Source organism: Rhinoraja longicauda, chromosome 14, assembly GCF_053455715.1.
Source record: "Rhinoraja longicauda isolate Sanriku21f chromosome 14, sRhiLon1.1, whole genome shotgun sequence".
In the NCBI taxonomy this organism is placed as follows: Eukaryota; Metazoa; Chordata; class Chondrichthyes; order Rajiformes; family Arhynchobatidae; genus Rhinoraja; species Rhinoraja longicauda.
In genome coordinates this window covers 7549066-7572106 of record NC_135966.1, presented here as the reverse complement: position 1 = coordinate 7572106, position 23041 = coordinate 7549066, and the positions used below count along the sequence as shown (strand labels likewise).

The window sequence follows — 23041 nt, the reverse complement described above, 5'->3', positions numbered from 1 at the left end:
TTCAGTCCACGCCGACCAGCAATCATCCACACACAAGTTCTATCCTACACACTAGGGATAATTTACAGAAGCCAATTAACCTACAAACCTATGCATCTTTGGAATGTGGGAGAAAACTAGAGCACCCGGAGAAATCCCATGCAGTCACAGGGAGAACATGCAAACTCCGTACAGACAGCACCCGAGATCAGGATCGACCCAGGTCTCTGGGGCTGTGAGATATAGCGGCTCGACCAGCTGCGCTGACCACTAGAATACCCCTTCAAGATTGCCAAGGGAAAAATATTAAGCTTTCAAAGTACGTCACGCCGTGAGCAGCCTGTCAGAATAGCAGCAGCTTGGGTTTCACTTGTGATCACGGGACATTGCTGGCATTTCAACAGCCACAACTGTACCCAGCACAGATGAACAAATAGGGGTGAGCCAAGCCTAACTTACAGGATAAGCATTTAGATGTTTAGCAGTCTGGTAAAATAGAAAGCCTACCGCAGTGGGTGAATTACCTTTGCAAAATATGCCACCGGTTCTCTGTGTTAAAATAAGGCCTCTTATCTAGTAGCTGACAAGTCAAGATTCAGAACGTCAATTCATTGTTGCATGAATGTTGGATCGGCACAACAATGATCGAGGTCTTTTTATCTGATTGGCCAGAGATTTCTATGCAAAATTTATCTCCAACTACTTGTAAGACTTTATTCTTGTGTAAGTTAAATTTATAGCATAGAAATTGTAGCACGTAATGATGTTTTTTTAGAACCTTTGTTTAGAACCTCAAACACCTTTCTTTGAGGGAGAGTAATCAGTTAGACTGACTCCACCTCCAAAACAAACATTTGCAGGTGTCAACATTTTACAAGCTCAAGACTGAAACTTACCTACAAGACTGTTCATCAGAACATTTTGATCTGTGCAAGGTTTTGTCGTGGTAGTGTCTTGATTAATAAATTCAAGGCTGTCTTGTAATCTTAAAGCACAATCAAAAACACAGGTAATTAATTGATAACAAAGTCATCCAGCAAAAAGCACAAAATAATCCAGAGCTGCTTATCATTAAGCCAGAAATTTCTATTAAAAAAAAATCTGTCTCAAACTACTTGCAAGACTTTATTCGTGTGTAATTAAAAAAATTATAGCATAGAAATTTGTGGGCAGTGGTAGAGTTGCTGCCTTAAAGCCCTTCCAGTGCCGGAGACCCAGGGTTCGATCCCGACTACGGGTGCTGTCTGTACGGAGTTTGGACGTTCTCCCCGTGTCCATGTGGGTTTTCGCCAAGATCTTCGGTTTCCTACCACACTCCAAAGAGGTACATGTTTGTAGGTTAATTGGCTTGGTGTATGTGTAGATTGTCCCTAGTGTGTGTAGGATAGTGTTAATATGCAGGGATCGCTGGTTGGCGCGGACTTGGTGGGCCGCAGGGCATGTTTCCGCGCTGTACCTCTAAACTAAAAAAAATAAACAAAAAAATTGTAGCACATAATGATGTATCTTTAGAACATTTAACTGATGACTTTAAGGATGAAATTTTAAGGCCTGGAATGAGAAGAAATATATCTACGTCATGTCAGATGTTGTTCATCATAGCACTTTCTGTTTTGTGAGTGTTTCCCCTTTCCTCTCAATGTGAATGGGACAAAACTAACGCATACCGATCTCAAAAGGCAAATCCTCAGACTGATAACAAATTTTGAAAGGTTAAGTCATCGCCAAACATGATAATCGTCTCCATTCACGAGACAATGTTACAGGGTCAGATTTTGTTTCTCAGAAATATTATTAACTGGATCTTATTACTGGCTTTCACATGATCCTCATCTTTACTGTCGCATTTCAAAATATCTGCTTGTCTCCATAAATAACCCAATACACCACAGTAACTTCTCCATTTCTGGTCACCTCAGTCAAAAGAAATGATAATCAATGTACTGCCAGAATCCGAAAACATAACTAGAATGAACAGGGAAGTTAACTAGCGACACAAGGAACTGCAGATGCTGGTTTACAAAAAAAAAAGAAATTTTCTTCGAGGTTAACCAAGTTTTAACAAAGTGAACCACGTTTTCCAGCAACATTATTTAGAAAATAGGTAAGATTGTTACCTTTTGATACCATGTTAGAAAATAGGTAAGATTGTCAAGTTCTGACCAAGCAACATTTGGTGAATGCAGGGGTGATTGGTGATTTAAAATGGTAGTTTACAGCCAACTTCATTGGGCAAAATTAAAAACGAAGCAAGCAATGATTTTGAGGCATTCTCTTTACACGTAAAAGTTCTTTGAAAATGCAACAATAGAACTGGTACCCACGTATTCAAGCTCCCAGTCACACTGCCACCAGTACGAGCTGTGAAAATCTTGCTGAGCATTAGTTGAGGTGGAGACCTGGAAGAGGAAAAAACAGAAAGGTTCAATTATTAGTAGAACAATTTGGAAAAAAACAACAAATTTCCTTCAAAAATTAAATGCCAAATTCTTTTTAATCTGAAAGCAGTGCCACAGATACTTAATGGAAAAGATAGTGGATTGTCCACATGAAGACAGACAATATTTCTCTCTTCCCTATCACACAACACTTGGGCCACATGTTGAGTATAAAGGCTTCATTATGCATTCTTGCAGGTGCAAGAGCCACATTGCAGATATGCAAAGTATCCTGACTGCAAAACTACCCATTCAGAAATCCATACATGCCTTACACAAGCTGGTAGTGACTCGTGGAGTCACAGGAAGTATGTGACTTAGAAAGGGAAATTAATTAACACATATACATGTCACATATGCTAACAGCAGCCTTTAACCAACAAATCTAAAGTAGAAAACACAATGAAGGATTAAATGTAGTAAGTACTTTGGGATAGACACTATTTTTAATGTTACCAATTAAAGATCAACGCAACGAACTGTTGGGAACCAGTTAATCTCAGAGTCAAGAGTGTTTTATTGTCAAGTGTCCCAGATAGATAGAACAATTAAATTCTTACTTTCATTCTTGCATGCAGCAGCACAACAGAATATGTACACATAGTACACTCTGAACACTACATAGTACACTAACATTGTCATTAACCAAAGAAAGGTACAGCACCCAATCAGGCCCATTGGCCCATGATGTCTGTGCCGAACATGATGGCTAAATAAACTAATCTCATCTGCCTGCACGTGATCCACACCCCTCCATATCCATGTACCTGTCTGAAAACTTCTTCAACTATCATAACTACTTATCGAAGATTTTACTTATTAAGAGGAGATCTACTTATTAAGAGGAGATCTTATCGAAACGTATAAGATTATTAAGGAGTTGGACACGTTAGAGGCAGGAAACATGTTCCCAATGTTGGGGGAGTCCAGAACAAGGGGCCACAGTTTAAGAATAAGGGGTAGGCCATTTAGAACTGAGATGAGGAAGATTTTTTTCAGTCAGAGAGTTTTGAATCTGTGGAATTCTCTGCCTCAGAAGGCAGTGGAGGCCAATTCTCTGAATGCATTAAAGAGAGAGCTAGATAGAGCTATTAAGGATAGCGGAGTCAGGGGGTACGGGGGGAAGACTGATTGAGAATGATCAGCCATGATCACATTGAATGGCGGTGCTGGCTCAAAGGGCCGAATGGCCTCCTCCTGCACCTATTGTCTACTTACACCAACACCCCTGACAGCGCGTTCCAGGCACCCACCTGTAATAAAAAAACTTGCCCCACACATCTCTCTTTAAACTTTGCCCCTCTCATCTTAAAGCCATGCCCTCAAATCATTGAGAATCTATTTTCCACCCTGGAGAAAAGGTTCTGACTGTCTACCCGATCAACGCCACTCATGATTTCATATACTTCCATCCATCTCTCCTCAAACCTTAACATTCATAAAAGATAGGAACATAATTAGGCCATTTGGCCCATCAAGTCGACTCTGCTATTCAATCAGGGCTGATCTATGTCTCCCCCCTGATGCCATTCTTCTGCCTTCTAGAGAAAGTAATCCAAGCCATGCTGCAATATGGGGCAAGCTATGAATACCAGACAAAATCTAAAATGCGACTGGATCACACTTTTACCAAGTTAACCCAGCCAAATTTTACATCTAGTATAAAATGTAAAAGAACACTGAATTGTTAGCGTGTGACGGCTACAGGGCGATTTTACTGCCTGTTGGAACAGAAAGTTCTCGTACCGGATCTGGTGAATCTTTAATGTGGAACCTTTGTAGCTCATGGCCACAGAACCAAACATCATCTCACCAAGCATGTTGGCATCTGAGGATTGTCGCGAGCTCTGTAAAAAAAAAAAAACCCAAATTAACAACAATGATAAAAATTCCTTAACATTTAAAAAAATAATAATCCTATTGTATACCATCTGGGTAATAAATAAGATAAAACAACCTGCAGTATCAAATGCTTTACTAACTCGGCGGGTCAGACAGTATCTCTGGAGAAAAGGAATAGGTAACGTTTCGGTCACTTCTTCAGACCCTTTTGACTGCAGTATTGTCTCCTACACATTTTGCCGGCAGTATCTTCCCCTTTGCTCTGTACTTGATAGACACAAAATGCTGGAGTAACTCAGCGGGACAGGCAGCAAGTCTGGAGATAAGGAACTGGTGATGTTTCGGGTCAAGGCCCTTCTTCAGACTGTACTCAAGTTTGACTTGATTGTATTTATGTATGGTATATCTGATCTGTTTACTGTATCCCAGTAAACATGACAATAATAAAATTTGCATTTTAAAATACTCATTTATATATCGAACTGGTTGATCTGATGGCCAACACTCTTTGGCCATTTCCACCTTACAAAACAATTATGAAAATCCCACAGTGTGGGGGAGATGTGGAACAATGACTTAAACATTAACACAGTAAGGCTGAGTCACTGTACATTGTGTTCACAAAGTTGTAGAAATGTTGGCTCACAGATTTCTGTAAAAACTCTTCTTGCCTCTCAAAGGTGTCAATATTTTGATGGACAGAAGTAAAGGCAGATTGCCAAAGACAAACCAGTGCATACTTTGTGAATAAAATCACTGTACAAAACCCAAGGATGTATCACTTATGGAAACAGCAACGATATTCAGCAAACATTGATTCAACTGTTAGCAATCCGCCCATTTTTTCTTTCTAAAACGACAGTTACCATTTTCATACGATACACCAAAATAGACTTTTGATACAGCGTGGAAACAGGTCCTTTGGCCTGCCGAATCCACGCCGACCCGCAATCACCCCATACACTAACACTACCCTACACATTAGGGACAATTTATAGAAGCTGATTAACCTACAAACTTGTACGTCTTTGGAGTGTGGGAGGAAAATGGAGCACCCAGAGTAAACCCACGTGGTCACTGGGAGAACGTACAAACTCCACACAGACAGGATATAACCCGGGTCTCCGTCGCTGTAAGGCAGCAACTCGATCACGGCGCCACTTTGACAAATTTATACACTTTGCCATTATAATACTTTGTATGATTTTGATTTATTAATTGACTGAAAGATATAGCAGGCCCTTTGACCCACCAAGTCCATGCCGACCATCGGTCATCTGCTCACACTAGTTCTATGTTATCTAACTTTCGCATCCACTCCCTACACACTAGGGGGCAATTTTAGAGGCCAATTAATGTACAAGCCCATGTGCCTTCTGGATGTGGGAGGAAACCGGAGCACCCGGGGGAAACCCACCCGTGAGGGAATACCACACCCATAAGGAGAACGTGCAAACTCCACACAGACAGCACCGGCAGTCAGGATTGAACTGGGTTCTCTGGCATTTTGAGACGGCAGCTCTACTCGCTTCGCCACTGTGCCGAACTTAACAGCAGATCATTCTTTATCGAGGGGGTATCATTCTCAAACTAAACAGCAATAAAGTGCAACAATTTGCAGTTAGTTCTGCCATTATGTAATAGTTGTTTTCCTAAGAAACCTCATGTTATAGAATATTATGCAATACAAACAATTCTGTCAAGACAGAAAATGCTTGGGTCTAGAGAGTTTCAGACTAGCTTACAACCCAACAGTCTGAACATTGAATTCTCCAATTTTAATTAACCTCTGATTCACCCCACCCCAAATCTCACCCTCCTTGCTTCCAGCTTTGTTCACCACCCCCGCACCCAACCCCCACCACAATCAGGCTGGAGAAGGGTCCTGATCTGAGATGCCATCTATTAATGTTCTCCAGAGATGCTGCCTGACCCGCTAAGTTACTCCAGCACATTGTGCCTTTTTAAAGCAAACCAGCATCTACAGTTCCTTGTTTCTCCACCCAATAGCATTTTCAGATTACAGTTTATTTTCTCAAGGTATAGGAAAAAAACTGCAGATGCTGGTTAAAATCAAAGGTAGACACAAAATGCTGGAGTAACTCAGCGGGTCGTGCAGCATCTCGGGAGAAAAGGAATGGGTGACATTTCGGGTCGAGACCCGTCTTCAGTCTGATCAGTCTGAAGAAGGGTCTCGACCCGAAACGTTACTCATTCCTTCTCTCCTGAGATGCTGCATGACCTTCTGAGTTACTCCAACATTTTGTGTCTACCTTATTTTTTCAAGGAGTTGGTTTCGAGAAACTAAAGGCAAGAATTACAAATGGCATAGAGTAACTTTAGGGTTTACCTGGCATTTTGAGGACTGATCTTTAGAGTTGGATGTGGATGAAGAGGAGGATGAGAAGCTGTCCGATGAGCCAATACAACTATTGCATTTCGAATGGCAATATTTCTCCAGAATCTTTGTTTGGATCTCACTGCAAACTTTCTGTAAATAAGCAAGTTTTTATTGTCATTAAAAAATTGTTTTGTTGAATCGGTAGAGTTGCTACCCTACAGCGCCAGAAACCCGGATTTGATGCTGACTACAGGTTCTGTCTGTACGGAGTCTGCACATTTTACATTGCCTGATGTGAAAGTGAAGAAAACATCGTCATTTTCATTGATAACCGCGGCTGCTGTTTGTGTGGAATTTGTACGTTCTCCCTGTGAATGTGTGGGTTTTCTCCGGGTGCTCCGGTTTCCTCCCACAATCCAAAGACGTCTAGTAGTATAAGAAAATAACTGCAGATGCTGGTACAAATCAATTTATTCACAAAATGCTGGAGTAACTCAGCAGGTCAGGCAGCATCTCGGGAGAGAAGGAATGGGTGACGTTTCGGGTCGAGACCCTTCTTCAGTCTGAAGAAGGGTCTCGACCCGAAACGTCACCCATTCCTTCTCTCCCGAGATGCTGCCTGACCTGCTGAGTTACTCCAGCATTTTGTGAATAAACCAAAGACGTCTAGGTTTGCAGGTTAATTGGCTTCTGTAAATTGTTCCTAATGTGCAAGATAGTGTTAGTGTACGGGTGATCGCTGGTCAGCATGGCTCGGTGGGCCGAATGGCCCGCTTCCACATTGTATCTTTAAACTAAACCAAACTAAATCATTTAAAAAACATGAAGGGGAGGAAGGAAGGGATGGAAAAGGGAGAGAAAAATCAGGCAACTGTTTTGTATGAGTGCCACCAATCCTGTAGGTGGCAGCACAAAGGCAAACCTTCGGTGAGTAATTGACTGCACTACAGCGAAGCTAGTTTCACCACAACATAAGGTGCAGTTGAATGGCATGGAAGTTGTCAAATCTATTAATCTTAAGCGGCAAGGTCATGCACGTTGGCAAACATTCATCAACATAAATCCCGCTGCGTGCTTGTGTATCCACAAGAGCATTGAAAAAGAATCATCGAAAGAAGACACACAATGCTGGAGTAACTCGGTGGGTCAGCCAGCATCTCTGGAGAACATGGATAGGTGACGTTTCGGGTCGGGGCCCTTCTTGAGACGATCGGAAAGCGAAAGAAAGAGTGGGAAGGTGAAAGAGAACCAATGCTGGGTGACTGAAGCCACACCCTTGGGTTTAGCCAGCTCAGCAATGGAAAACATTTTGCTCAGGCACACCAAGCATTTTGGTGACGTTCACATCGCAGGCAGTGTGTGCATGGAATGAGCTGCCAGAGGAGGTAGTTGATGCAGGTACAATAATATAATTTAAAGGACACTTGGACAGATATATGGATAGGAAAGGTTTAGAGGGACATGTGCCAAATGTGGGCAGGTGGGGCTAGAGCAGATAAGGCATCTTGGTCAGTATGGACAAGTTGGGCTGAAGGGACTGTTCCCATGCTGTATGACTCTATAAAACATTACAACACAAAAAAAACTCCAAAAATCTTCAAATATCAAATATTAATACATTATATATAAAATTGAAACCAGCAAATAAAAATCAGACAATTAAATAAAGCTTCCAAAAATACTAACTTAACACTTTGTAGCTTCTCTCTCCCACTGAAATCAAAGGAGATCTCTTGGTGCCAAGTCTAACCTGCCTCAGCAAGGCCAGCAGCATAATCAAGGACCAATTTCACACTGGTTCCCTCTTCTCCCCTCTCCCATCAGGCAAGAAGGACAGAAGTGTGAAGATGCACACCTCCAGATTTCTTCCATGGAGAGAAGGAATGGGTGACGTTTCAGGTCAAGACCTTTCTTCAGACAGTCTGAAGAAGGCTCCCACTGACTTACTCCAGCATTTTGAGTCTATCTTCGGTTTAAACCAGCATCTGTAGTTCCGTCCTACACAATTTCTTCCCAGCTGTTATCGGGCAACTGAACCATCCTATCAACAACTAGAGAGCGGTCCTGACCTACCATTTACCTCATTGGGGCCCCTCGGACAACCTTTAATCAGATTTTACTGGACCTTATCTTGCACTAAACGTTATTCCCTTTATCCTGTATCTGACACTCGATTTTAATCACGTAGTCTTCCTGCTGACTGGTTAGCCGCAACAAAAGCATTTCACCGTACCTCGGTACACGTGACAATAAACTAAACTGGTGTAATACTTTCTTGAACAGTTTCCTCCAAAAGAGCAGGCGATTTATCACAGCTCAGTCTCCACTTCTGAACTCTGAGGAAGTCCAATGTCAGAGTTCAATTAGCAAACGACCAGCAAGCAGCTGAGTGCAAGTGTGGGGAAAATCTCAAACAGTGGTATTTCCCAACAAATTATTCATAATTTCCATCACGCACTCCCGGCTAAAACCTGCTACATTTACACTCCAAGGGAATATTCTGGGCAAACACAACCCAGGGCGGCACAGTGGCGCAGCTGGTAGAGCTGCTGCCTCACAGCGGCAGAGACCCGGGTTCAATCCTGACCTTGGGTGCTGTCTGTTTGGAGGTTGCACGTACTCCCCGTGACCACACGGGTTTTCTCCAGGTGCTCCAGTTTCCTTCCACGTCCCAAGGACGTGCGGGTCTGTCGGTTAATTGGCTTCTGTAAATTGTCTGTCGTGTGCAGGATAGAACAGGTTTGTCGTTGGCCGTGCATTCACCCTGTTAACTCCTCTCATGATTTTATCACCACTCACACGCACTCCATGAACTAAAATCCCAGCTTTCCCAATCTCGACCCAAAATGTCACCCATCCATGTTTTCCAGAGATGCTGCCTGACCCGCCGAGCTACTCCAGCATTTTGTGTCTTTCTCTCCCAACAGCTCAGGCCCTCGAGTCCTGGGAACATCCTCGTAAATTTCCCAATCAGCTTAATGACATCCTTCCTACAGCAGAGTGACCACAACTGAACACAACACTCCAAACGCAGCCTCACAAATGACTTGTGAAACTGTAACGTCAAGCCCCGACTTCTATACTCAAATGTGGAAATCGATTCCGGCTCAGAACAACCACCCAAGTGATCATCATTATAAAACTAGGAAAATAACTGCAGTTTCTGGTACAAATCGAAGGTATCAAAAAATGATGGAGTAACTCAGCAGGACAGGCAGCATCTCTGGAGAGAAGGAATGGGTGACGTTTCAGGTCGAGACCCTTCTTGCCGATTGGGAAATTCTCTGCCTCAGAAGGCAGCGGAGGCCAATTCTCTGAATACATTCAAGAGAGAGCTAGATAGAGCTCTTAAGGATAGCGGAGTCAGGGGGTATGGGGAGAAGGCAGGAACGGGGTACTGATTGAGAATGATCAGCCATGATCACATTGAATGGCAGTGCTGGCTCGAAGGGCCGAATGGCCTCCTCCTGCACCTATTGTCTATTCAGACTGATCATTATAAAACTATATTCACAACAAACATTTCCTTAGTTTAGAATCATATTTCCATTAACATTTGATCAACTACATCCTTTTTTCTGCGATGATTACTCTCATTTTCTTAACAGGAGTTACAAACACGTCATCCAGCTGGATGAGAATCATATGACTTCCTCAACAGCTCATGAGATTGAACTGCACAAAGACGGGAACAAAATCTCTCTTGCACTATGCTGTCACATGATTTTAAAAAAACATCCAAGACTGGGCAAGACAGAGAATGCTGCCATTATGGTGTTTAAACTTCAGATTTTAACTGCTTATGAGATTCTGCTTCACTGCCATGCCAACATTAACATTTCATTTCATGGCTGTAAGCTCTTCTGGAGAATGTAAAGAAGTTTGCAACATTACAAAACTATTATCATGTTTGCTCTAAGAAACAGACTTCAAAAATTCAATGTCACTATTTTAAGTGAACAATGGACAGTGGATTGACTTCCACTCATCGAGTCTTTCGACTTTACTTCAGACTTCAGAGAAACAGGTCCTTCTGCCCACTGAGTCCACGCCGACCGGCGATCAGCCTGCACACTAACACTATCCTACACACTAGGGACAATTTACACCTTTTTTTAACTGAAGCCAATTAATCTACAAACATGTACGTCTTTGTAGGGTGGGAGGAAACTGGAGCATCCACAGAAAACACACGCGGTCACAGGGAGAACGTACAAACTCCGCACAGACAGCATCCATAATCAGGATCGAACCCGGGTCTCTGGCGATGTGAGGCAGCAACTCTACCGCTGCGCCACTATTTTGCCCCATAAGCAACGTATTCTGTGGAGAAAATACACGCCAGAGCATCTTCTCCACACTTGTGGTCAATTTTTCTTCGGGACTGGCCAGATCCAAGCACACGTCACAGATGATTTATGACCAATTCCTTCTTGGCAGCTTTCATTGCCTTTTCTCAATAATACAATGTCATAAATTCACGTGGTTGCCAATGAAAATCATGTGACATTGAGGTGTTGAACTCGGAGTCAAAGGGTTGGTTGGCAGCTGTTCGAGAGATCAGATGATTATAATTTTTGATAAGGAAACAAAAGTTAAGACATTATCTCGTCCGGTTTCTGTTAGAAGGCTTCTGACCCAATTTAAAAATAACGTAGAACAAAGTTCTTAAAATGGGTGGCTTATTTTTTTTCCCCCTCAAATAAGCTTCCCAAACAAAACGGGGCTATTAAAAACTGAATTTAATTCAGAAATTTCAGCATACACATATCACAAAACATTCATAAGTTCTAGGAGCAGAATGAGGCCATTCGGTCTATCAGGTCTACCCTGCCATTCAATCATGGCTGACCTATTTTTCTCTTTCAATCCCCTTCTACTCTCTTTGTTCATTAACCTCTGACACCCTTACTAATTTAGTTTAGTTGAGTTTACAGATATAGTGCAGAAACAGGCCTTTGGCCCACCGAGTCCGCAACGACCAGCGATCCCCGCACATTAACATTATCCTACACACACAAGGGACAATTTTACATTTACACCAAGCCAATTAACCTGCAAACCTGTACGTCTTTGGAGTGTGGGAGGAAACCGAGATCTCGGAGAAACCCCACGCAGGTCACGGGGAGAACGTACAAACTCCATACAGACAGCACCGTAGTCAGGATCGAACCTGGGTCGCTGGCGCTTTAAGGCAGCAACTCTACCGCTGCGCCACCGTGCCGCCCTGGTGAACTTGGTACGGTGTTGCCAGAAAGGAAGATCTGGGCTGCTGAGATTAGTGAAGTCATGAGCCCAACATCGCAGTTCTGAAGAGTTGCAGCCTACCCAACACCAACCCTTGCATGCAACCTCTCCGCTCTGCCGCTGTGCCAATGTGCCAATGTGCCGCCCGTAATTAAGAAAGATAATTAGACAAAGAGGAAAAAAAAAAAAAAACTTACTGGAGATGAAGTTTCTTCAGTTTTCTTGGAATCGAACAGTACATTTCTGCCTCGCCGCTCACAATCCTGGTAGACGATCAGTCTGATCTGGCTGGCATTGAACTCCGGAGCAGGCCAGCTTTGGAAAAGAATGGTCACAGAGTTATTCATAATTACAACCAAATCAGGAATCTCCATATACAGGCTTTTCATAACTTCTCTTCAGATTCTGCTTGAGCATAACATTCCCAGAACACTTGATCACAACATCTTTGCACAACTGTTTTCTAATCTTGCCCGCACAATATCTTCTGCAGGTCAAATCCAGCCTGCTATTCCCAACTGGACAGGGCTCACGAGAAATATACTAGAATCCTATTTCAAGTTGGTAGAAGTACACAAAATTATGAGACACATAGATAAGGTAGACAGTCAGAATCTTTTTCCCCCAGAATGTAAATTTCAAAGACTCGAGAGCATAAGTTTTAGACATACAACGTTGAAATAGGCTCTTCGGCCCACCATGTCCGCACCAACCAGTGCTCACTCGGTACACTAGCACTGTCGTAGAAACTGGTGACAATTTACAATTTATCAAGTCAATTAACCTAAAAACCTCTACGTCTTTGGAGTGTGGGAGGAAAGTAAAGCACCCGGAGAAAACCCACACGGTCATGGGGAGAACGGACATAGAAACATAGAAAATAGGTGCAGGAGTAGGCCATTCGGCCCTTCGAGCCTGCACCGCCATTCAATATGATCATGGCTGATCATCCAGCTCAGTAACCTGTACCTGCCTTCTCTCCATACCCCCTGATCCCTTTAGCCAAAAGGGCCACATCTAACTCCCTCTTAAATATAGCCAATGAACTGGCCTCAACTACCTTCTGTGGCAGAGAATTCCACAGACTCACCACTCTCTGTGTGAAGAAATGTTTTCTCATCTCGGTCCTAAAAGACTTCCCCCTTATCCTTAGGACAAAGAGCAATCGTAGTCAGGATCGAACCCAGGTCTCTGGCGCTGTAAGGCAGTAACTCTACCGCTGCACCACTGTAGACTTAAGGCGAGACGGGCAAAATTTAAAGATGAGAGACACAATTTTTTTTTTAAACACAAGGTGGTGGGTGCCTGGAATGTGCTGCCAGGGATGGTGAAGAAGGTGAACACAGAGTGGCATTTAACAGGCATTTGGATAGGCACATGGATATGCAGGGAATGGGGGATATGGATCATATGCACGCAGAGGAGATCAGTTTAACGTGGCATCATGTTTGGCACGGACATTGTGGGCTGAAGGGCCTGTCCCTGAGCTTCACTGTTCTCAGTTCCATGGGGTTGGCAAGAATGTATCAAGACTTGATTTTGTTGAAACAAAGGATAGACGGTAGATGCACACTAAATGTTGGAATCACTCAGCGGATCAGGCAGCATCTCTGGCGAAAAGGAAAAGGTGACGTATCGGGTCGAAAACCTTCATCAGACTGACCCGCTGAGCAACTCCAGCATTTTGTGTCTATCTTCAGTGTAAACCAGCATCTGCAGTTCTTTATTGCACAAAGATAGACAGGGATGGGCGATAGAGGATGATTCAAAACTTTACGCCTAACTAATCCAACACATACTTACAATGATGTAGCAACAGACGTCAATGTATTTTAATTCAGTACATTATCAAACTTGCTAGTAATAACAAGCCTTTCCAGCTTCTTGCCTATTTTCCTTGGGTTGTGTTTTATTTTTAAACTGCTAGAGATTGTTTACAATGAGACCCAAGAATTGGAAGGAAATCCTTCATAAAAAGAGCAAATAGTTTAACCGCCAGAGACCCGGGTTTGATCCTGACTAAGGATGCTGTCTGTACGGAGTTTGTATGTTCTCCCCGTGATCTGTGTGGGGTTTCTCCAGGTGCTCCGGTTTCCTTCACACTCCAAAGACGTCCAGGTTTGTAGGTTGATTGGCTTCGGTAAAAATGGTAAATTGTCCCGCGTGTGTAGGATAGTGGTGGTGTGCGAGGATCGCTGGTCGGTGTGGACTCGGTGGGCTGAAGGGCCTGTTTCCGCGCTGTATCTCTAAACTAAACTGAATATCAAAAACATAGAAACTTCATTTTTTACAATTCTGCATTACAGCCGCCAGGGAAAATAAAAATTCATTCCGCCTCCTCCCACCGCCCCCACAGCCACCATCAGACTGTCAGAAGTTGAAAGCATTTTGCAAGTGATCTTCAAGAATGCATTATGCATCGAGAAGCTGCAGTTCAGGCAAGTACTCTTTCAGCAAATAGTTTTCACTGGGAGTGCAGAAAAGGTAAATGGACATAGTAGGGTGGGGTGTAGGAAGGAACTGCAGATACTGGTTTACAGTGAAGAAAGACACAAAATGCTGGAGTAATGCAGCGGGACAGGCAGCATCTCTGGATAGACAATAGGTGCAGGAGGAGGCCATTCGGCCCTTCGAGCCAGTACCGCCATTCAATGTGATCATGGCTGATCATTCTCAATCAGTACCCCGTTCCTGCCTTCTCCCCATACCCCCTGACTCCGCTATCCTTAAGAGCTCTATCCAGAAGGAATGGATGACATTTCGGGAAGGGTCTCAACCCGAAACATCACCCATTCCTTCTCTCCAGAGATGCTGCCTGTCCTGCTGAGTTACTCCAGCATTAAATGGACTTGGTGTGTGACAGTCTTATACCTTTGCGTTCGTGAAGTTTCGGAAGGTCTGATCCAGGAACATCTTGAACCAGCTTGGACAATGGAACCAGGCACATGTTTTATAAACAAGCTGTTTACCAAAATATGTTGTTTTAGCTAAGAAAATGAAATCCTCCTTTTCCTAGTCGAAAAATTCTCAGCTATGATTTGGACCGAGTGCCGAAGATTACAAGCCTAGCCTAGAGAATAAACAACATATTGTGTTAAATGAAATCTGTAGAATGCAGGCAGTGCATAAAGCTGGAGATTCATGCTGCAGAGAACACTACTTTCATCAGTAATATTTATAGATTTGCTGCCCACTCATTTGCTGTGCCCATTACAACGTTGCTGGAATTTTCAATTCCGAACCAACTGCAACTTTATACCAAAGATAGACACAAAATGCTGGAGTAACTCAGCGGGACAGGCAGCATCTCTGGAAAGAAGGAACGGATGACGTTCTGGGTCGAGACCTTTCTTCAGACTGCGAGTGAGGGGAGAGGGAAACTAGAGATATGGAAGGGTACAAAGAACATGTAGGGTGTGAAAAGGGACAGATCAAAGTAGACGACGATCAAGGAAATGTACAATTGATGGACAAGGGGAAGTCCAAGTAGGCATACAAACAGTACAATTAATCAGGAGGGCAGAGAAACTAGTAGGATAACGGCTGGGGGAGGGATGGAGAGAGAGGGAAAGCAAGGGTTACTTGAAGTTAGAGAAATCAACTTTCATACCGCTGGGCTGTAAAGCTGCCCAAGCGATGTATGAGGTGATGTTCCTCCAATTTGCGTTTGGCCCCAACTTCATTCTAGTCAATTAAACAAAGGAAAGGGAGTGGCAGTTTGGGAGAGCTTGTTTCTCTTCATTCTTCAAACCTTCTGACACCATCATTCTGTATCCAGAATTTATATTTATGTTCATCAGTGATAGGAGCAAACTTAGGCCATTCTGTCCATCGAGTCTGCTCCGCCATTCAATCATGGCTGATCTATCGTTCCCTCTCAACCCCATTCTTCTCTGCCTTCTCCACATAACTCCTGACTCCCTTACTGACCAAGAATCTGTCAATCTCCGCTTTAAAAACACCCAACAACTTGGCCACAGGCATCTGCCGCAATGAATTCCACAGATTCACCACCCTCTGACTAAAGAAATTCCACATCATCTCCTTTTTAAAGGTATGTCCTTTTATTCTGAGGCTGTGCCCTCTGGTCCTAGACTCTCCCACTAGTGAAGACATCCACTCTATCCAGATTTTCACCTTTTCGGTGTGGGTGTGAGGTAGTATATATTTTCAAGGCCCACAACCAAATGTGTTTGAGCAAAGAGAGACAAAGAGTGCTGGAGTAACACAGCGGGTCAGGTAGCATCTCTGGAGAAAGTGGATAGGTAACTTTTCGGGTCTGGACCCTTCTTCAGACGGTTGAGTTTGAGTAATGCAAATTTAACAGGTGATGCCCTCAAACAAACAACGCAAAGTATTGACCTAATCCAAAGACAGCATTAAGATGACTGGTAAAACAGGGGAAAAGATACAGGGAAAGAAAAAAGTGAGAGAATGCAAGAGGTTGCAGGTGCTGAAATCTGGAGCAAAAAGCAAACTGCTGGAGGAACTCAGTGGGCCAGACACGTGTGGAGGGACAGATTCCGACCTGAAGCAACACTTATCCATGTTCTGCAGTGATGCTGCCTGACCCAGTGAGTTACTCCAGCTCTGGATGCTTTCAAGAGAGAGTTAGATAGATCTCTTAATGATAGCAGAGTCAGGGGATATGAGGAGAAGGCAGGAACGCGGTGCTGATTGTGCATGATCAGCCATGATCACAGTGAATGAGGTGCTGGCTCGAAGGGCCGATTGGCCTATGCATTGGATCGTTGTATCAGGACTGAGGGCGAACGGGGAAGATAGTCAGTATGATGAGGGGAGAAGGATAATGGATTAAGGCAGGTGAAAGAAAGCCATTTTCGTAGATGGAGATGAAATTTTATGCTGCAGTTATTATCAAAAACTGGTGTCGACGGATTAACATAATGTGTCTTGGTTGGAAGATACATGGTGCAGATTGGTTTCTTTAACATAGCAAAATATGCCAAAGTGCTTCACATGTACATTGTCAAAGTTTCACATCAAGGCACATGAGGAGAAAACCAAAAGAGCGACAGCTTAAAGGGGGTAGAGAAATTTCTGAGCACGAAATTGCTGAGTTTACACTTGGCACAACAAGGCAATGAAGAAGAGAAGGGTCTGAAAAAGGATCTCGACCCAAAGCATCGCCCATCCACGTCCTCCATAGATGCTCCTTCAAGGGCCTGTTCCACTTTAGGCGATTTTAAGGCGACTGCCGGCGACTAGGCTGATGCTGACAGTTCGCCGGGGTGTCGCGGGCGTGATCGTGAGGAGTCTTCCAAGAATCGTAGTGGATCTCAGCGCGTCGCTGAGAAATCATCCGGGGTGAAATTTCTCGGCGACAGCTGGCTTGTCGCCAGGTATCGTTGCTTATTGCGGGCGCTGTCGCATGCTGTCCCCAGGTTTGCTAGGTTCTCTTAGATGCATTTAGAAGCACATTATATTAAAATAAAGTCATTTCAAAATACCATAAAATGCTTGTGTTTAACCAGTTTATTTACCGTCAGGACATTTGACAGGTAGATTGGAGGAGACAGTTTGACGGTCAGGTAAGCGTGGGAATTTTGCGATGTTTATGGCCATCAGCCATTACATTTAAAGTAGGCTCCCACCCCAGATATGCAACCCAGAAACCAGATATGCATCTCCCGTACATTTTCAAAGAATGCCCACACACTTTTCACAAAAATCCACTTAACCACTTTTTAAATTATTTTTTTAATACAGCTATTAGTAAACTGGAAGTAAATCTACAGTGAAGCTTGGTTTTTAAGTAACCCATACAAGATGTTATAGTTCAAAACTCTCAAGTACTTACTGATTTGTCAATGATTTCAGCGAAAATGAGGACGCCGGAGAAGCATTGACAGCGTGGGAATTTCGCGATGTTTCCTAAGACGCTGTAATCTCGACCTGACTCGGCATTGTCGTGGTCATTGTCGTCGGGTAAAAGAAAAGTTCCGCGATCTGCTACGACTTTGACAGTCGCCGGCAGTCGCCTTAAAATCGCCTAAAGTGGGACAGGCCCTTAACCCTCTCAATTACTCCAACACTTTGTTGTTGGGGGGGGGTTCTTGTAAACCTGCATCTGCAGTTCCAATGAGGAAGAATTCAGTTTGTAATGACTGAAAAGTTAGAACTTTGTGAACGCATGGAGGTTGGTCAGTGGTAGGCATTACGAGATTGTGCGTGTGCACAGTTTGTGTGGCGTGAACGTGTGTGCTTGCGTGCGCAGTGCATGTATGTGTGTCAATGGTTTAGTTTGAGTTTTAGAGATACAGCGCACAAACAGCCCCTTCGGCCCACCGAGTCCACGCTGACCAGCGATACTCTGGTACTATCCTATACATTGGGGACAATTTAGACAATAGACGATTGACACGAGTAGGCCATTCGGCCCTTCAAGCCAGCACCACCATTCATCGTGATCATGGCTGATCATCCACAATCAGTACCCCATTCCTGCCTTCTCCCCCTATCCCTTGACTCCGCTGTCATTAAGAGCTCTATCTTGCTCTCTTTACTGAAGCCAATTAACCTACAAATCTGTACTTCTTTGGAGTGTGGGAGCACCCGGCGAAAACCCACACGATCACGGGGAGAACGTACAAACTCCGTACAGACAGCACCTGTAGTCAGGATCGAACCCTAGTCCCTGGCGCTGTAAGGCAGCAAATCTACCGCTGCGCCACCATGCTACAGTATGGATTGGAAGGTGATCGGGAGTTGGTAGAGTTTTTATGCGCGAGTTACTTATTTATTTTTTTATTTTATTTTTATTATTCACTGTTACATTGTGAGCCAAATGCAATGGAATTTCGTGCAAATATGCACTCGTCTGATGTATAGTTTTGAATGACAATAAAGTTATATTTATTCATATTCATTCATTCAATTGAATTGTCACATGTACCAATTAAGGTACAGTGAAATTTGAGTTACCATACAGCCATACTGTAAAAAGCTGCAAGACACACAGCCACATAAAGTAAAATTTAACATAAACATCCACCACAGCGGATTCCACATCCCTCACTGTGATGGAAGGTAATAAAGTTCAAGCATCTTCCTCTTTGTTCACCCGCGGTCGGGGCTGTTGAACCGTCCGCAGTCGCCGCTGCCGACGGTCCGATGTCAGAGGCCCTCGCGTCGGGATGATCGAAACTCCGGCGTCGGGACGGTTGAAACTCTCTCCGCAGCATGGAGCTCCCAAGTCGGCCTCTTCTTACCAGAGACCGCGGGCTTCACGATGTTAAAGTCCACAGGGCCTGTGGTTGGAGCTCTCCGCAGTCGATCCTCGGCAAAGGATCGCAGCTCCACGACGCTAAAGTCCACGCCGAGCCCGCAGGTTGAAGGGCCGGGCCAGTCTCCAGGAAAGGCCGCACCACTCCACCATGTTAGGCCACAGAGGGAACGGAGATACGATACGGAGAAAATCGCATCTCCATCGAGGTAAGAGATTGAAAAAAAGTTTCTCCCAATTCACCCCCCCCCCCCCCCCCCCCACCTCCCACATAAAACAAACCAAGAAACACTAAAACATACTTTAACACATACATTAAAATAATAAAAACAGTAGAAAGGACAGACTGACTGTTGGCGAGGCAGCCAGTGCTGGTGGCGCCACCCGGTGTCTATGCTTCTTTTAAAAGATTGATAAATGCATGCTATTAAGCTAGGGGTTGGATTAAAATATTATAAGCACTCAAATAGCTTCTATGGATTTGTGCTCACAAGTTATAGGAGTAGAATATGGCAATTTGGTCCATTGAGTCAACTCCGCCATTCAATCATGGCTGATCTCTGCCTCCTAATCCCATTTTCCTGCTTTCTCCTCATAACCCTTGATACCTGTTCTAATCAAGAATTTGTCGATCTCTGCCTTTAAAATATCCACTGACGGCCTCCACAGCACTCTGTGGCAATGAGTTCCATGTTTCTCCTCAGCTCCTTTCTAAAAGAGTGCCCTTTAATTCTGAGGCTATGACCTCTGGTCCTAGACTCTCCCACCAGTGGAAACATCCTTTCCACAACCACTCTATCTATGCCTTTCATTATTCTGTAAGTTTCTAAACTCCAGTGAGTAGAGGCCCAGTGTTGTCAAATGCTCATCATGTGCTCCTCAGAATGAATCAGGTTCTGCATCTTGTGCGATTTATTTCCTCTTTGATTTCCTCGTACAATGATGATGATGATGATGATGTACTTTGGGATACTTATGTCTTGTGCCTTCCACTATTTCCCCACATTTAGCTTGAAGGACGTGGTGGTGACAGAACAACGATACTATTGATGAGGGTTAGAATGTGTGCTATACGCTGGGTGCCAGAAATGGAGGGCGAAAAAAAAGCCATTTCCTTGCACTGATGTCTCTCATTTTAATTTAAATAAACAAAAATCACATAGTTATTCAGTTCTAGCAAAATCTGATTAGATCCATTCAACCAAATTCTATGATAACCATCCTTCAGTTTGTAAACTGGCAGAAATTAATTAAAACCTGCGACTGAATTTAAAACAGTGAGAGATAAAAAAAATACAGAAGAGCGACATTTGTTATACAATTTACACACAGTAGTGCAGTGGTAGAGTTACTGCCTCACAGCGCCAGAAACATGGGTTCAATCCTGACTCCGGGTGCTGTCTCTCCAGTCTCCCTGTGACTACATGGGTTTTCTCCGAGTGCTCCGGTTTCCTCCCACACTCCGAAGATGTGGAGGACTGTAGGTTTGTTGGCTTCGGTAAAAATAAATTGTAAATTGCCCCTAAAGTGTAGGATAGCGCTAGTGTGCAGGGTGATGCCCGGTCAGCGCGGACTCGGTGGGCCGAAGGGCCTGTTTCCGTCCGCTTTGTATCTCTGCAGACTAAAGTTCCCTCAGGATAGTTCTCCAAAAAGATTTTGACACAATGGGAAGACCGCATTGTGTTTGAAAAAGATTAACTATCCCTCCTCCCGATATTGCCGCACAATTCTACGAAGTCTCACAAATCTCCTGAGATTCAGACGCACATCCCTCATACTGCTAGGCTTTAACACACAGCGCACAACACACACACACACAACCTCAACAAAAGAAAATATGTTAGAAAACAACACCTTCTCACGTTGGAATCCCATCTAAAAGTTTCTGCGCTTTACTCCCCACTTCTCAACTGCAAGGCAGGGAAGTTCGGTTTAACAGGAAAAGCTTTGCCAAACAATTTTAACTGTCCATTTTTGATTTTAAATGCTCACACATAAATAAATGAGAGAATATCCAATGCACAAGATCAAGATAAACAATTATTTAAAACAAAATACCTGGGTAACATCGTTGTTTGGGAAGTGTAGCAATGTAATGCACAGAAAGGCTTCTCTTGCTTGCACACCCTTGCTAATAATAGCTGAGTATTAGATTCATCCTGCAGCACAGGGCTGTCAGGTGACACACACACAGAGATGTGAACAGCACTCAGTCAAAGGTAATTCCATGTTCCACCGCATTAGTGGCACAGGAGCTTGAAATCCTCCAGGTTTTCAGACTCTCGGACACGAGCAGATGCCGCCTAGTTTCAAAATCATTCCGCAAAAGGTATCACTCCACGGTGTAGGAAGTGGTTACTTGCTTCTGAGATCAGAGCTACTGGTTGCTTATGGCACTCGGCTCCTGCTCCCAAATGGTCAGGCAGTTGGATAATTAGGGGGAAGGCAGCAGCAGCAAGCAGGCACCTCCCCAGCCCCACCTCTCTGCTCCTCTTCCCAGCACATTCGGCTTCGATGCATTAGGGTGCCCCCGAATCAGCAGCTCTCAGACAGCCCCGTGTTGACTCCAAGCTGGCACGCTGGGCCATCACATGAGCCCGCTCAATGTACCACCTGGACCCACATGGACCCTCGCCAGCCAATGCCTTCAGCGGGGAAGCCTCTCCCAGCCCACACCAGCCCAGTTCAACTCCCCACTCTCTTTCATTTCGCTCGCTAACAAAAACCCTGTACATTCACCCAGCTGAACACAACGCCACTTGTTCAATGTCCTTTGTCTAATAGAATAGAATAAATAAGGCGTAGTTTATCAAACAATCCTATGCAATACTGGCTGGTACTGAGATTTCTCTCCCCATTTGCAAAAAACAAAATATATATTTTTTAAATCAGTAATTAGGGACGCAGCAATCAATGACCATTTAATAAATTGGATAATTTCCTTTCACATAGTTAAGAACTAGGGCAGCAGAGTGTTGCAGCGGTAGAGACACGGGTTCGATCCTGACTACGGGTGCTGTCTGTACGGAGTTTGTACGTTCTCCCTGTGACTGCGTGGGTTTTCTCCGGGTGCTCCGGTTTCCTCCCATACTTCAGAGACGTGCAGGATTGTAGGTTAACTGGCCTCTGTAAATTGTCCCTGTGGTGTAGAATGTAAAAGTGGGATAACATTCTTGTTTGGTGCAGGTGTTGGAGGCTATTGGGAGAAGGTAGGAGAATGGGGTTAGGAGGGAGAGATAGACTAGCCGAGTGGCCTAATTCTGCTGCTATCTCTTATGATAACATGGAACTAGTGTGAATGGGTGATCAATGGTTGGCATGGACTCAGTGGGTCGAAGGGCCTGCTTCCACGCTATGTTTCTAAACTATACTAAACGTACTTCTTTTTAGTGGTGGTCCTCTAATGATGGTAGTGGTTTATTAAGTGAGGGTAGCACCAACAAATATACTTCTGACTACACGTTTAAGAAAAATACAACACAGGCTATGATCTTTCATACAATAACTGGGTCATTGCAACTGTGCAGTGCCGTTTAGTTCATTAATTACGTAAAGTAGGTTAGAAAAAAGCAATGTCATCACACTGGGGAGTATTACAATGGAGAATTATATGTTAGAAATGTCCACTGTCCAAAAATGTGACCAGATTGCTACCTGGATTAGGTGGTATTAGCGCCAAGGATATGTTGGACAAACCTATGGATCCAAACCTTTGGATGCTGCCTGACCCGCTGAGTTACTCCAGCATTTTGTGTCTATCTTAGGTTGGACAAACTTGGATTGTTTTCTCTGGAATGCAGTGGTTGAGGGGAGACCTGACGGAAGTACACAAAATGATGAGAGGCATAGATAGGGTAGACAGCCAGAACCTTCCCCCCTTCTCCCCCCACCCACTGGAGGTGGAAATGTCAGAGACAAGAAAGCATAGCTTTAAGATGGGAGGGGTAA

At 43.9% G+C, this 23041-nt stretch overlaps 1 protein-coding gene across 3 annotated transcripts in view; it reads right to left on the bottom strand.

Annotated features, from left to right (window-relative positions):
- fnip1 (folliculin interacting protein 1) overlaps window positions 1-23041 on the bottom strand; it is a 92851-nt gene that overhangs the window by 44829 nt on the left and 24981 nt on the right. For 2 of the 3 annotated variants that reach the window (XM_078411362.1, XM_078411365.1), the window contains exons 2-6: window positions 12045-12162; window positions 6610-6750; window positions 4164-4264; window positions 2304-2378; window positions 876-964 (exon numbers count right to left, since the gene is read on the bottom strand). In XM_078411362.1, the coding sequence (XP_078267488.1) occupies window positions 876-964; window positions 2304-2378; window positions 4164-4264; window positions 6610-6750; window positions 12045-12162 (524 nt within the window). Of the gene's footprint in view, window positions 1-875; window positions 965-2303; window positions 2379-4163; window positions 4265-6609; window positions 6751-12044; window positions 12163-21151; window positions 21281-23041 lie in introns of those variants that run through there. The other variant, XM_078411364.1, reaches the window with a different exon arrangement.